General features: G+C 35.4%; 2 protein-coding genes and 1 non-coding gene across 4 annotated transcripts; all 3 read left to right on the top strand.

Annotated features, from left to right (window-relative positions):
- The first annotated feature begins 3,289 nt into the window (after positions 1–3,289).
- On the top strand, positions 3,290–3,371 carry TRNAS-GCU (transfer RNA serine (anticodon GCU)). The gene has a single exon. It is a non-coding gene; the product is annotated as a tRNA-Ser (tRNA).
- Positions 3,372–4,584: 1,213 nt separating this feature from the next.
- Positions 4,585–6,634, top strand: LOC103330709 (uncharacterized). Its single transcript, XM_008233316.3, has 2 exons — positions 4,585–4,808; positions 6,228–6,634. Exons 1-2 carry the CDS (start codon positions 4,665–4,667, stop codon positions 6,351–6,353), a joined length of 270 nt encoding a protein of 89 aa, XP_008231538.2. The 5' UTR covers positions 4,585–4,664; the 3' UTR covers positions 6,354–6,634.
- A 4,263-nt stretch (positions 6,635–10,897) lies between these two features.
- LOC103330711 (protein PNS1) lies at positions 10,898–14,937 on the top strand. 2 transcript variants are annotated; one of them, XM_089052651.1, is made up of 5 exons: positions 10,898–11,233; positions 11,331–11,702; positions 12,113–13,027; positions 13,750–13,983; positions 14,141–14,937. In XM_089052651.1, exons 1-5 carry the CDS (start codon positions 11,216–11,218, stop codon positions 14,318–14,320), a joined length of 1,719 nt encoding a protein of 572 aa, XP_088908777.1. In that variant the 5' UTR covers positions 10,898–11,215; the 3' UTR covers positions 14,321–14,937. The 2 variants fall into 2 exon arrangements, with proteins under 2 accessions (XP_088908777.1, XP_008231539.2); XM_008233317.3 differs by having other exon boundaries at positions 11,162–11,702.
- Positions 14,938–15,391: the final 454 nt, after the last annotated feature.

Raw genomic sequence — 15,391 nt, 5'->3', positions numbered from 1 at the left:
TTTTAGTATTCAATTGAGATAAAGATTTTAAAGAAGTTTAAAAGTCCAGTGTGTATTATGTTTGAGCAAACTTCTCATGGGAGAATATTCAAGAGATTCTTCACCATTCGAGCTTCTTCTCTCTTCTTCCTCAATCTTAAGGAAAAGGTTGGAGTAAATTCACACCAGGGGTGTTGGCCAAAGCCCTCCAATGCCTAAGTTAATTAGATGATCTTGAGGAAGATACAAAATAACAGAATGGTTGGAGTTTTGGTACGAGAAAAACTGGGTACCTGAGCCGTGAGAGAGAGAGAGAGAGATAGTTTTGGATTTTTGAATTTACCTCATGTATGTGGTGTAGCTGTGTATTTATAATGCTCTTGCCTTCTATGGTTTTTAGGGAATTATTCTCCCTTAAATGGAGAGATTGGATCAATCAGGGAGAATTAATGAAAATCAAACCTTAATTTTGATAATATTTCTATTTAAGTCTAAACATTACAATTAAATGGAGCACAATTTTTACCTAAGGAATATGCTCATTGCTCCCGCCATTGTCCCCACCGCCATGTATGCGTCGGGCACAAGCGCCACCGATGCCGATCAATTCACCCCCTTTATACATGACATAGCTCAAAATTGAATTGACCCCAACTCAATCTTTATTGGAACGGAAGAATTGGGTGATTCGAGAGAAAGGGGCACCGGATATGAGAGGAATTTTATTCTCGTCTTTGTTTCCTTTTTCAAATTTAGGTTTGGTTTGAATGTGATCTGTGTGTGAATTTTTATACGAGAACGAAAGTAAAAGATGACACTGGCGTCTTTCTTCTGTGTTGTTGTGGCCTCTCTCTCTCTCTCTCTCTGTGAATTGTGAGGGAGAGTGTGTGTGTTTATGTGTTTGATATTTGGCAATCGTTGGCGTTACGAGAAGGTATAGAAGCTGGTTTGGGTTTCTTAATCCTCTAAGGTCGGGTCCAGTGAGCATGGTTTTGTATTTTGTGATGTTGATGGTTGTAAGTTGTGATTCGCCGCGTTTGGGAGGAGTGAGGAGTGTTTTGTGTACAATTGGGAGGGGAGTGGTTTGGGAGGTGAGGTGTATATGCGGTTGTAGAGGATGATCAAATAAATTACTCCATTTTTAGTATGGCAAACCAATGAGATGCCGCCACATGTTATGCCACGAAGTTCTTAAACATTTGTGTATAAAGTTTGAAAATAATGTGCTCTAGTTGCACTTAGCTACTCCAATAGAACTTCAATATAAAAATAATAATTAAAAAAGTTTGTGTACAAAAATACCATTTTGCTCCTGTATTTAACAGAAAAAGTTAACAAAATTGACGGCAGGACCATTTGTCGTAACGAAACTGAAGTTAAAGGACCACTGGAACGATTTTGGAAATTGAGAGACTCAAATGCAAATCGGGTCTAAGTTCAGGAACTAATAAAATAATTATTCCTTTTTTATTTTTAATAATTTAGGCCTCTATATTGGGCATAATAGTGAATCCCTTATTATGTAGTGCTTTGATAAGATGGGAACACTAAGGAGCTGTTTGGTAACCATTTCAAAGTGAAAACTGCAAGCATGTTTAGTAACGGATTTCGTTTTAATTTTTCAAAACAACTTGGAAGTCTTTCCAGTTTCTGTTTTTTTTGTTTGGCGCTCTTTTGTCATTTTAGGTCAATGGGGGGAGCACATGTACAACAGAAAAACGGGTAAACAACTCCATTATTGTCTCTAGTAGCTATGATGGGTTGGGTAGGACTTGGGATTCCTCTACTTGTCACTACACCAAGACTTTGATTGATGATGAGAACCCCCTAGTTTTGTTTGTTAAGTTCGCGCTCAATGCAAGTACATTCTTCCCTTGCTTGTATTTTGGATTTTGTTTTGACATTTTCTTGTTAATTAGTCAATTTTTGTTGTTGTGAAAACTAATTTGTTATTTTAAATAATAAACATATTTCTAAATTATGTTTAATAGTAATTTGACAGAATGTACAAGTTTGGTCAACGGAGTAAAACACAAGGACCAAATCAACCAAATTAAAAATATGGGGATTAAATTAGCCAAATAAGTAAAACATAGAGATCATTTTCACATTTAAGCCTTTAATCAATGACTAGCCACTTGGTTTTTATATGTGAGGGCCAATTTGTTTTTCTTTATTTTTTTTACTTTAGAAATAAGAAAGAAAAGTGTGTGGCCGGTCCATTGATTTTGGATGCCCTGTGCAAAGAGATATGTTGAGACCCTGTATATACAAGTAAAAAAAAAATTCATAATCCACAAATAGAACCAAATACATCCTTAGTTACATCAACTGCACTTACTTTCTCATATTCATAGTCCACTCAATTGTCTTTTACATACAAAAAAAAGTGAATGCAGTTCAAAAACTATTATAAAAGAACAACAAAATGAAGCAACCAACACTTCAAAAACTCAAACTATTATAAACACTCAGAGAGTTTTGATCAAATTGAATCACAAAGCTTTGGTTGATTTGAAGGAAAAAAAAAGTTCAAAAGACAGATTTTTGCAAGAGAGAGAGGGGGCGCTCAAGAAGAAGACCTTGGGAAGAGCAAAACACTGGCTAGAAAACACGTTAAAAGAATTAGGTAAAAATAGGCCAATTTTCTTGTTTTCTTTTGTCAAAGACCTTTTTTTTTAAATTAAAAAAGTGAAGTCTGCAGAAGTAAATGCCCTTTTCGATTTCTTTTATAAGTGGGTTTAAAATAATTTGAAGGCCCTAAATTTTTGGGGGCTTTGTGCAGTCGCTTAGTCTGAATAGGTTATGGATTGGGCCTGTGCCAATTGGTTTATTATTTGTTTTTTCTACTTTAGAATTATGAAAGATAATTCCAAAAAAAAAATGAGAAAAGTTGTGTCCCATAAAAATAGGTCTTATGTTCTTATTTCGGTTTATAGTTTTAATTTTTTTAATATGAAAAAAAGCTAATTTATTATATTATCATTATTATTTAATGAAAATATTTAATACTTAATTAATGACAATTTGTGGTATTTTGAATGTTTCTGTCTTTCGCTTTATATATAGATAGATTATGTGAAGGGTCAAGAGTTGATTACATGTGGTATAGTAGTGTTTTTGTACAAATCATATCGAGCTGTCCTAAAAAAAATTATCAGAAAAATAAACAAATAAAACGGGTAGGGTTTTTAAATGGCATCCACTTGCATAATAAACAAGGGCCCGGCGCGCGGGTGTGTTTATGTTTTGAGTAAAGCCCCGAACTTTTTTAGTCTAAATTAGTTACAGAGAGAAAATGTACAGCACAGTCGCTTTGGCCGAGTGGTTAAGGCGTGTGCCTGCTAAGTACATGGGGTTTCCCCGCGAGAGTTCGAATCTCTCAGGCGACGAAAGTTTTTTTTTTTTTTTTGGTATGGAAAACTTCACATTTCTTCCTTAAATAAAATAAAAAAAAAATCCGGATGTGAGCATTCCTAAAACAAAAAAACAAAAAAAGTCTCTCATGTACTTGATTTTATTCACTGTGATTGTTTTTTTTCCTTTGGCATGGAAAACTTGTTTCCAGATAGGTATCAGTCCAACTGCTGCAGCCTGCAGGAGAATCCTTCATTTTTTGGTTTCTTTTTTTGGGTCGAAGGATTCAAGGGTACCAGTAGTGCTTCATATCTACTTTCCTCGGAAAGGGACAAGTTGCCCCTCAGCCTCAAGTAGGGTTCACTCGCATTGTATTTTAATAATATGAACCGTCTATCTTTTAGATATTCCTTGAAATATAATCTTTACAAAAAATCATTCGAATTCAAATTCATATATTATAGGTGCTTTCACATTGAGTCTCTGCGAATGCGGATTCACAAAGTCCCGCTTGACCATGCAATGATTTGAACAGTTTATATCTCTACTCTTTCTTTTCTTTCTTTCCGCTACGGTCCAGCTTTTTTTATTATAATTTTAAAAATATTTTAAAAATTAAAAAATTAATAAATTAATAATTGATTCAAAACCATAACCGGATCACTGTTTTTGAAATTTTTTGCTTAAACCAGAATCGAATCAACTTAAATAGTACTAGTTTCGTTCCGATTTAAGGTGAGAATCGACCAAACTAGACCGCTACTACTCTAGCGGTTGTGACCATTTTGTTGTTTTGTTTTGTTTTTGTAGTGACTTTTCTTCTTCTTCTTTATAATTTTGTTATTTTCTTGATGCCAAATTACACTTTTGCCCCATAGTTTGCCCAAGTTTCTCTTTTGTCCATACATGTTATTAGTTTTTGACGTTAATTCTACTAATTTATTATTTGTTTTCGTAACAAATAAATGTTATCTTATTATCATAATCGCCAAAGATTTTCATTTTTATTTATCAAACCGTAGAAATACTAAAAAGAAAATACTTGCCTCTCTCATCCATAAGTAGGAATTCTATTTATTTTTTTCACTTTAATCATTGGTTTATTATATGTACATAAGTTTTTTAATTTTTTTTTAAAGAATTATTTTCGTATATGCATGAAAGTGCAAATAGGGGTAAATCGAGAATTTAAGATTTTCCTTTGATTTTTGTTGGGCGTGCTGAACGTATGATTGGGTGCATATAGAATTTTCCCAAACCTATAAACCCCCAAAACCCTAGAAAAGAGAGAGAAGGCTGAACTGAGAAGTAAGACAGAGTAAAGAGCGATGACGCAGAAAGGGAAGCTATTCAAAGGCCAGCAGAAGAAGAAAACGATTCCTCCCAGCCGCCATGGAAAAATCACTCAAACTCGCAAAGGGAAGCGAGTAATCAAACCTTCTAAAATCAGCAGTGATATGGATGCCGATCGTGTATGTCTCTCTCTCTCTCTCTCTCTCTCTCTCTCTCTCTCTCTCTCTCATTATGGTTTTGTATATTTGGTAATGGATTACTTGCAGTCCCGAATGAAACTGGCAAATTGAGAGTTTTAGCCCTTTGCCCATTTTTTTATATTTTTTATTCTCTTTATTATGTTTTCGATTTTAATGAATTAAAGAAATTGGTTTAATTGGGTACTCAAGATTGATATTTTAGGTAGTGGCCTTGCTCTAAATTCTACTTAAAACTCGTGCAGTTTAATTGACTGAATTGAGAGTTTGATGAATATGGGTAGACCTTTAAGTATTTCTTTGGGGTCATTTGATTATGTAGTGGCTCTAAGTGCAATTAATTTACAGGTGATGTCCTTTCTTTCAGTTTATATTGCAGGCAATCAAATTCTCTTCCACAGATATTTCCATAGGCTTTCTCTGTTCTGTTTCATTTCCTTTTCGTACCTTTTGTTTTGGTCTTATTTGGGTAATTTCTTTTGCACAAAGGTATGATAAGTAGGAAAAACAAGTGTAGACTATAAAACTTTGACCATTGATTCCCTGTTGTGGGTTTGAAGTAAATAGTCTAGTGCTTAGACAATGCTGCCATTATTTATGATGATGCAGCCGCCAAATCTTATATGATTTTGAGAGTAGCGAATCGATCTTTTCCCTATAAACTGTGGTGCTGTTTTTGGGTTTGTTATAATGCATTAGATTTTTGTCGAGTTGAGGTTATTAGTTTTTGTGCTTACGTTGTTTTGTTTCCTATCTATGGTAATAATTATCAAGTGTCCAAAATTTGTTGGTAGGAGATTTTACATTCTTAGAGATGAGAAGACCTTAGTGTGAGAAGTGGGGAGTTTTAGTTACCTTGTTACAAACTTGGAAGTAGGTGCTAGAAGCTAGATAGTATACTGATTACTGAGTCAATACTTCCTATTAATTTATTCAACTTCACTGATCTAAATATTTCTCTCATTGAAAAACTTCATTGGACGTGTTAATAAACTCCACCAACATTTATGTGTTTTTGGATTATAGGATGTGGAAACTCAAGTCTATGTTAAGGACCAAAACCTATAACTTTATGTGCAACTTTTGCTCCTGATTCCTTTCATATTTAAGGACATGATTACTTACTTAGGAACAGGAAAGTCATGAATTGGAGAAATTAGGGAAGGGAAGAGAGGAATGAGAATAGGATCAACTACTCCCCCCAATCAATCTAATTCTTGGTTTTCAAGTTATTGGCTTAGGACATAATTTTTTATTCCTTATGTGTTGGTAAACATAGGGGAAGCCAAGGAATTGGAATAATTCCAATGCCCATTCCTAATAAGTAATATATGAACACCGATTGATCATTCTGACTTTGATCTTTCTCATGGCTTCTTACCTTTGTATTTGATGTATCAGGAGATAACAAAGTTCATAAACCAGTGCAATGAGGTGAAGGCCGCCACTGCTGCAAACAAGGAAGGTGGCCAATTAAGCATTGTCAAAACACCTCAAGAGTCTGGTAGTAACGCAAAGCAACAGTAGTTGCCGATCTTGTAGAATTATGAGTGTTGCAAGTGATAGGTTGTCTGGAAACACTTAAAAAACAAACCACTGCTGAGAATTTTGTTGTGTTGTATTGGGGTCTTGTAAGATTTTTCTTTCTTAGCAAGGCCAACCTGGGAATTTTATTGGTACTTACTGCTTCAACTCGTTATGTAGTTTGTAGCATGTAATTAAGGCCTAAAGTCTTGGGGTTTAGATTGTTACCTTTCGTATCAATTGTATCAACTATAAATATTGGTATATGATCTGATCCTTCGCAAGTGTGTGACTAGTATCATTCATTAAGCGACCTAAGCTGCACACTGAGATGGTATCTTCTTATTCTGTCCAGGACCTCTACTTCGTGATGACTCCATTTTTACTCGTAAAGAAAACAAAACCATTTGTTTGACATAAATGCAGTAGTACATTGGATTGCATGTATGTCGGAGCAAATTGGCAAAGGCATAACTAACCCAAATACCACACAAGAAAGAAGAAAAATTTGATCATATACTGTGTTTGACCTGTTTTGCCCAATTCCTATATCATCTTCCAAACCCGAATCAGATTTGATCATGTTGCTCTGGATCTGTTTCTGCGTCAACTTAAGTTCCATAAAAGATTCAAAATTCAACATGCCTATCAATCTAAATTTCATTTTGTATACAAAGCTTGAAAAAAATACTTCGAAATGGCACAACACTTGCTCTTTTTATATGATCACATTTTGAATATTACAATTAAAAAGGCGAATAAGGCACTCATAGAGCATTTCCACCAAGGCCCCCTTGCCTCGGGCTAGGGGAGTTTTTTGCAAAAATTGGTTTCAGCGGTGAGCCCAAGCATGGGCTGGAGGGTCCCATCGCACTGGTGGCTCAAGGCCAGCCACTGAGGTCCAACGCAGCTCTGGCCGACGCCACCCACTCATTTGATTTTTGCCACGCGTCGTCTCGCTCTCCGATCTGATTTTTTCCTCCAATCCAACGGCAGCCAATTTTTTTGCAATAAAATACTTGAAAAAATTCGGAAATTTTTTTAAAAAATACCCAAAAATTATTGAATTTTTTTCTATAAATACCATCCTTTTTATTTATTTAATTTATCTGAAATTTGAAATTGAAAATTTTATCCGATTATGAGATATGAATAGTATTGACACGAAGGAACCCGAAAATCTTATCCGAAAATATTATCCAAATTAATTATTAAGGTAAAAAAAGTTGTGAAAAAAATTAAAAAATGAATAGTAATTGCCCTTTGCCATGACAACGGGTGAAAATGGAAAATACTATTTGCAATGGCAACTACTATTCACGTGAATAGTGGCTGCTCTAATCCTCCTGCCATGCTAAGGCAAATGGTGGAGTTGCTTTTAGGTGGGCATTTGCACCAAAAACTGGCCAAATTGAACCAGTTGAGCCAGTTTGGTCCAATGTTTTAAATTTCCAAACTTGCGATTCAAGAACACGAGAATACAGATCCCTCACCTCTCATCAACCACATTAATCGCATATTTGCTAGGATCAAAATGATTAAAAACATTGCGAACGAATCTCACTAGTTCATATACTGAACGATCATCATATTCAGACTTTGGGTCATAATTGTATATCTTATCAGTCAAAGTAGGCAATCTTTGAGCATACCATGGCAAAATCCTACTAAAAGCACTACCACATAAATCATCAAGATTCCCCATGAAATGGAAATATATATTCCTATCTACTGGAACCATAAAAAAAAAAAAGGATACTTGATTAATTTGTCAACAAGTCGCACAAGTTGCCTCTGGTGCAGCGTGTTGTTAAGGTTGGTGGATGACTTCCGCATGTGTCTGGGTTATATCGAAGAAAGAGCCGGGAGGGGAGGGTGTCTAAGAATGGGTCTACAACAAGGGCTAGGGTTTGTTTGAAGAGAGAGAGAGAAAAAAAAAAAGGGACATTTTGAAAAAAACCAAAGGAGAGAGAAAATTTTAAAAGAAGAAAATGTAAAACGCTTTATTTATTTTTAGATTTCTTTAATCCAATACTTTGCATTTTGATTTGAAAGTTGATGATTTTTTTTTTTTAAAACTTTGCTTTTCCAAAGTAAATTTTTTTATATCTAAAACCTAAAACCTAAAAAAAAAGGAGTGGATGGCAGGTAAGTAGAGGGTAGGGGTGGGCAACAGAGATGAGAGGGTGGGGTGGAGGTGGTTTGCGGTTATGATAGGGTAGGGTGGTGGTGGGTGGCGGTGAGGAGATGAAGATGAAGGCTCTTGGAGATGGATTTTTATTTTATTTTTATTTTAAGTTTTTATTTATTTATTTATTGAAATAATAATATTTTCTTATTTATTTAATGAATAATATTATCAGACCATGAGCCACCATATGAGTGGGTCATAAATGCCACGTAAGTGGTTAACATACTTATCAATAGCAAGAGTGACGGTAGGTATGAAATACGAAAAAAAGTTAATGTAGTAAAGGTTGAAACTAGATAAACTTTAGAATAGTAAAGTGAAAATTACTATATAAAAAAAGAAAAAGAGAAAAGAAGAATAGTAACAGAAGATAGAAACACAGCTTCAATGTGCTCATTCATTTTTTTAAAAATTTATTTCAGATTTTTAAATTTTTTTCATAATATGAGTGAGTCCACGTGGCTCATTCATTGCTACATCAAAATTTAACAAACCTCTTAACGGATAAGATTGACGGTGTGTATAAAAGTCTTGCGAAAATAAACGTTAGGTATGAAATAAAGACGAAAAAATACTTCGGATACCAAAGGCTGAAACTCATTGAACATCAAAGTAGTAAAGTGAAATTTATCCAATTATAAGAAAAACAGAATTTCAAGTGATTCTCTTTGTTTTTGTTTTTTTTCATTTATTTATATTAACAACTGTAAAATCGGCAGTGCACCAAACAAGAAAGAAACACATCTTCAATGTGCTCTAAACTTAACTTGTTATCTTTGTCATTTTCTGTTTTTGAATACAAAAACAATGAGACAGACGCATAAATAAGAGAAGTTGAGGTGGATATGAGTCATCAAATCTTGATGGTCCAGGCCCACTTATCTTAGCCACGTTTTCTCCAACCCATAATAGGGACAACAAATAATGGCCTAGGTAGGGCCGGCCTTAACTGTCAAATTATTTATAAAAAAAGGAATAAAAAAGCTCTAATTCCAACGTAGTCAGCAGAATCGGGCCTACCGCTTGACCTGTCACATCCACGTGGAGCTCGGGGTCCAAGTAATTCTCCAATTTGACTGACCTTTGATCATAATACTTTTCAACTTTTACTCCTGGTCAAATGTGGCATGCCATCACTATTTACAGCATAGAACTTCGGAGATTTTACTGAAGATTTTCATGGTAAACGGCTCAAAAAAGATCATTGTGCTGAAATAAACATTTTTTTTAATGTCAGAAACTTTTCAAATAGAGAAAGAATATGTTTTTTTTTTCTATCATTTTGACTCATCTAAATCCTCGAGGATTTCATTAATAAATCCATTTTAATATGATATAATATACAAAAAGCCCTTACCGAGTCTATTTAGAGTGAAAATTTCAAAACTAACCACTTATTATTTTTTAATTGGTTCTTATAAAATTTTAAACACACTAAAAATCAATTAGAAAATGACAGATGACTAATTTTGGATTAGTTTCTCCCAATATGCTCTATATAAGTTTTTGTATAATATTTATTGTTAAAATGAGTTTTTAAATAAATATCTACTTTTTGATCACCTTGAGCAAAACGGTTTTGCTACTACTACTAGCTAGCATACGATGAAATGAATTATACTCTCATACTTGTTTTGGTGTTGAGTCATTTCACAATTTATCTTACTAAAATTATAAATTAAAAGTGGACTATGATTGTTTATTTCTTTGACCATAATTAAAAGACTAAGTATTTTATTATTATTAATAAGAACGAGGGGATTTAAATTGGGATATCTTTCAACATTATAAAGAAAAATACTGCTTCAGCATAACCACGTACCCGACATATATTTTATTAACAGAAATTCGGACATGATAAATGTTGTGTTAAGACACCTCAGCGATGAATTTATGAACACAACTATACATAATACATAGCAACTGTTATGTTGATTTCGACTTGATTTAATTTAATTGAAGGGCTTGCTCCAATTGGAAAAACGTACGAAATTATGGATGCCAAATAACGGTTCCTCCGAATCAAAGTAAACAGAAGCAATAACAGCAGTTTCTAGTTTGTTTCTTGCACGGCCTGGAAATTACTAGTCAAGGAAGATAAGGTGGGTTTTCTGTTGATCCCTTTTTGCATACGCCTCTCTCTCTCTCTCTCTCTCTCTCCCCTTTTCTTTGTAAAAAAGTCAAATGCTTTTTATGCCACCATTTCTCTCACCCTCCTAAATTTGATTTTTACTTACTTCACCCATCGTGGCACATCAGGCGTCCATCTCAGCCGTCCAATACTTCACCCACAACAAAATCCAACCGTCCATACTCTGAACACTCAATACAAATTACAAAGACACCCACCAACTGCAGGAAGACTCTGTTTCAACGTGCTTCATCCTCATCTGACATGAACCCACCTAGCCTCCTCCCATTGGGCAACATCTCCCACGCGCCACCTTGGTGCGTTGATCTTGACTGTGAACATATTGGTCCCAGCAACTCTGATACTCTGAGGTAATTAATTTTGTCCAGAAGAGAGGAGCCAATTTACATCAGCATCCACCACCACAACCATAGATGGATGGAGAGATAGATACACATATACGTACAAAGCACACCTAAACATTCCAGACAGCAACATCACCGCCACTTCCACAGCCACCGGTGCCACGTCATCACCGCCGACATGGGTGCTGCAGAGCCTGTAAAACAACCATCTTTACCATTCAACAAATTTTCTTGTTTTGTTGTTGTTGGTCGTGTAAATGCCAAAAAGGTCTGAACTTTGGTGTGATATGCAGGTGGTGGAGAGAGAAAGTGAAGAAGTTGAGGTGAGAGGGGAAAATGGGGAGAAGAAGGAAGAGGGGGAAGAGAGAGATGTTGAGAAAGGTGAGGAGGTGGGTTTTGAATATGAAGAACAGGCGGTGGCTGCAGAGAGCAACACCAATGATGACCATAATCAGAGAGATGTTCATATGTCAATGATGCATAGGCTAAATCCTACAAACCCTTTGAGAATCGTCATCAATAGTAACACCAGAGCTGCAACTCCACCTCCTCCTTCTCGGTTCTCTCATGGAAGTAATAATATCAGAGTTGGTGCTACTCCATCTCCTCCTCACTTCTCTCATACTCCCCCGCATTCTCAGCCTCGTTCTACACCAAACCCACAAGTAAGTTTTTTTTTTTTTTCCTTCCCACAAAATTAAACATTTGGGGTAGCTTAGCTTTCATCAGTTTGTGATTTTCAAGTCAATTAAGTGATGTTTACGGAAGATTAAACAAGAATATCCCAGTTTTTATTTTCTTGGAATACCTTTTTAATTTTATTTTTTCCTAGAGTTCTTTCATCAGTTTGAAATGATACAGATGCTTTATCTGGGAGTTACTTGTACAAAATTTTATTTTTAACTTTTTAAGTTCCTCTTTTCCTCCTTTTATTCCAATGTGAAATGGAGTCTTTTTTGGGTCTCTTTCTATGCCATTAATTCATTGATAGAAACTGTATATGCATAGTTCGTGTAAGAATTTGTAAATCATCAGTCTGATATGTTGTTGGGTTTTCTCTCAAAATTTTCACCAGCCATCTATTACAACACTGAATTCAAGAAAATACACCAACAAGATATCTCTGTTCCTGTTCCTTCTACACATGGTTGCAGCTATTGGGCTTGTTGGTTTTCTTATATTCAAGGGAGTTCAGGGGCTGATAGAAGCATCTGACAACAGAGTTAAGAGAGCAGAGAAAAGAGTTTTAAAGTTTTTTCTACCACAAGTTGAAGCTGCATCTCTTTTAAGCATTACCCTTGCATTTGCATGGCAAAAGGCAGTGAGGGTGTGGCCTAAATTTTTTGTTCATTTCATATTATGGACCACTTTTCTCATGTCTCTGTCTGCTGGAATTCTACTAATTTGCTTCCAAAAGCCTGCTAGTGATGGCGTTGGGGTCTGTTTTATTGCTTTTGCAATAGGCAATGGCTTATATGCATGTTGGATATCGCAGCGGATCGGATTTTGTAGCAAGATATTGATCAAATCACTCGAACCAGTATCAAAGTTCCCTGATTTGAATCAACCCATTTATTGGATGCTTGGGGTTGGATTTTTGTGGATGTCCCTATGGAATCTAGCAGTAATTGGAGCTCTGAATTTCTATTTTACCCCACTGATGATAGTTTTGCTGGGATTGAGCTTGGCTTGGACAGCCGAAGTAATGAGGAATGTGGCAAATATAACCGTGAGTAGGGTTATTTCTCTGTATTATCTCAGAGGAATGCAATCTAACACTAAATTTTGCTTTCAAAGAGCCTTGAGTAAAAGTCTTGGAAGTGCATGCTTTGGATCTCTCTTTGTGCCTGCAATTGAAGCCCTTAGAATTGTTGCTCGAGCCTTAAATTTACTTGAGGGAGAAGATGAGTTCATGTTTTCTTGTGCACATTGCTGTCTCAGAGTCATGGAGTCCATCTTCAGATATGGCAATGGCTGGGCCTTTGTACAGGTACCTTTATTCATAAGCCATTATCAATTGATTTTGAGATTAATTTTCTTCAATTCTATTTGCATATCATACAAAGCAGAACAAAGAACTATAACATTGGTTCCTAGCTTCTTTTTCAACCAGAAGGGATTTCTTTGGCATTGCAAAATATATTTGTTTAGCCAGCTGATCAATATTTCTATAACACAGTGCGACTTTACTGGCCATTCCTTCTATCATGTTTGAATAATATGGATAACGAATTATGCTGACAGCTGATTATGTCTGCTGTTTGTGTCAATGAAATCATCTGTAAATGAGTTATCCTACCTGCTATGGATAAAGAATAAATTTCTTGTTATTAAATGAATCAAATTAGATGGAACTTCTTTGTCAGAAGTGTACGTGCAATCTATTGGTTTAAAGTAGATTTTACGTCATTCGCAAATGTCATGTAAGATCATGATTGGTTATTTAGTTTTCAGAGTGATTCAAAGCATCAGCATATACATTTATATTCAACATCAAGTTATTTTTCGCCCAAAGTTTTTTCTTTTAACATTTTTTTAGGCAATCTTTCTCAATTTGATTGTTAAGTTACTACTATCTTGTCAACTCACTTGTGATCACGGTCGATATTTTGAATTACTTATGATGCAGTCGTTGTCTAAATGGTCAATGGTTTAGCACTAAATTAATAGAAGTTAAACTCAGTTATCTTAATTTCAACCAATTACTATCAGATAGCAGCATATGGGAAGGGTTTTGTGAAGGCGTCACAAGACACTTGGGAGCTCTTTGAAAGACAAGAAATGGAACAAATTGTTGATTCGGATATTACCAGCTCAATCTGCTTCTTAACTGGCGTCTGCAGTGGCTCTATGTGTGTCATAGTTGTGGCTGCTTGGACAGCCAGAGTTCACCAAAGTTTCACAGCCACCATTTCCATCCTTGCATTCTTCATTGGATACCTTATGGTTGGTGGCCTCTATTTGACCAGTCTATGTTCATGCTCTTTTATTTTTATTTTTTGCATATAAACCATGTGATCAACTTGTCAATTCTTTAATCTTTATTGCTTTGCTCTTCAATTAACCAAACATAATCAATGTTTATTAATTTTTGCTTTTTCAGACCAGGATAGCCATGACACTACCACATGCTTGTGTAGGTAGTTACCTTGTTTGCTATGCAGAGAACCCAGACAACAGATTATTTGACAACACAATTAAGGATCGTCTGGCTTTGATGAAATCTGGTCGAGATGTAGCCATCCTCACACCTCGAGTACCTCGCAGGTTTGCAGCAAGGTAAAACATAGTGACACTGCCATTAACTCCTCCCACTGCAGCACCACCATTTGCGCTCTCACATACAAGTGTGAAGGAGTGCAGGAGGTGTTTTGGCACTCCCAAACATAGTTCCAGCCCTGATTTATCCTAATTGTACGATATTATGAGGGCATCGGATATAGTTCGGACGGATTTTTGCACGTGCAAGTTATATATTTACTACCTCTTGTAACATGTATGTGTGGCCCATCGCGTGCATGACAATGGAAAGTAAGTATGTATGTATAGCTGGCACATACAATAATTTTCGGGGAGTCGAGGAATCAGCCACAAATGAGCTCAAAGTTAAAATTACCTACAATTGCAAGAGTGAGTGATGGTGCTGGTGATCAAAGGTTTTTTGAATGGGAGAGTTGAAGCATTATTGGATGTACTGTTGGAAGGAACGTGGAGGCACTGAGATTCCATCCAACAAGGCTTAAAAGGAAGTGTCTCTTGCTCCTTGTCCTTTTGAATAATTTATATACTTTTGGCATATACCATATGCTAAAAATGGCCCACCGTTATTTTATTATCTTCACCTTGTTCAAAAAGACCCACCATTATTTTTCTATAATTATTCATTATTTAATTCTCTCTGATCTTAATCTTGTAGATATGCCCTCGAGTTTCGTATGTTTATGGTAAAGACTGAAAGTTTGGTTCAGCTTAATTAAATTAATGCACATTGTTGATACTGACACACTGCTTTAGGTTGGCTAGGATTGTTTAATGTGTATTGGCTGGCCTATCTATGCAGTGTCCCGAATGAGGCAATGAATGATAAACTATGCAATAGAGGACGTGAGTTGTCATGTCATGTGCCACGTGTATTTATATCAATAGGTTTGTAAACAAGTTGGTAGCTATAGAATTATTGATAAATAAATTATTGATTTGAATTTTTTTTCTGTCGACAATCGAGAAATCTGGATAATGTAAAAATAAAAATATATATATGTATATTTATTATGAAGTTCAAATGGAATGATTGGAGGAGCCATAGTAATTGGAGTGCCAGTCAAAAATCTTATGATTGGATTTCATACAAAAT

Source organism: Prunus mume, linkage group LG5, assembly GCF_029339155.1.
Source record: "Prunus mume cultivar Tortuosa linkage group LG5, ASM2933915v1, whole genome shotgun sequence".
Taxonomy (NCBI): domain Eukaryota; kingdom Viridiplantae; phylum Streptophyta; class Magnoliopsida; order Rosales; family Rosaceae; genus Prunus; species Prunus mume.
This window is presented reverse-complemented; position numbering and strand designations above follow the sequence as displayed.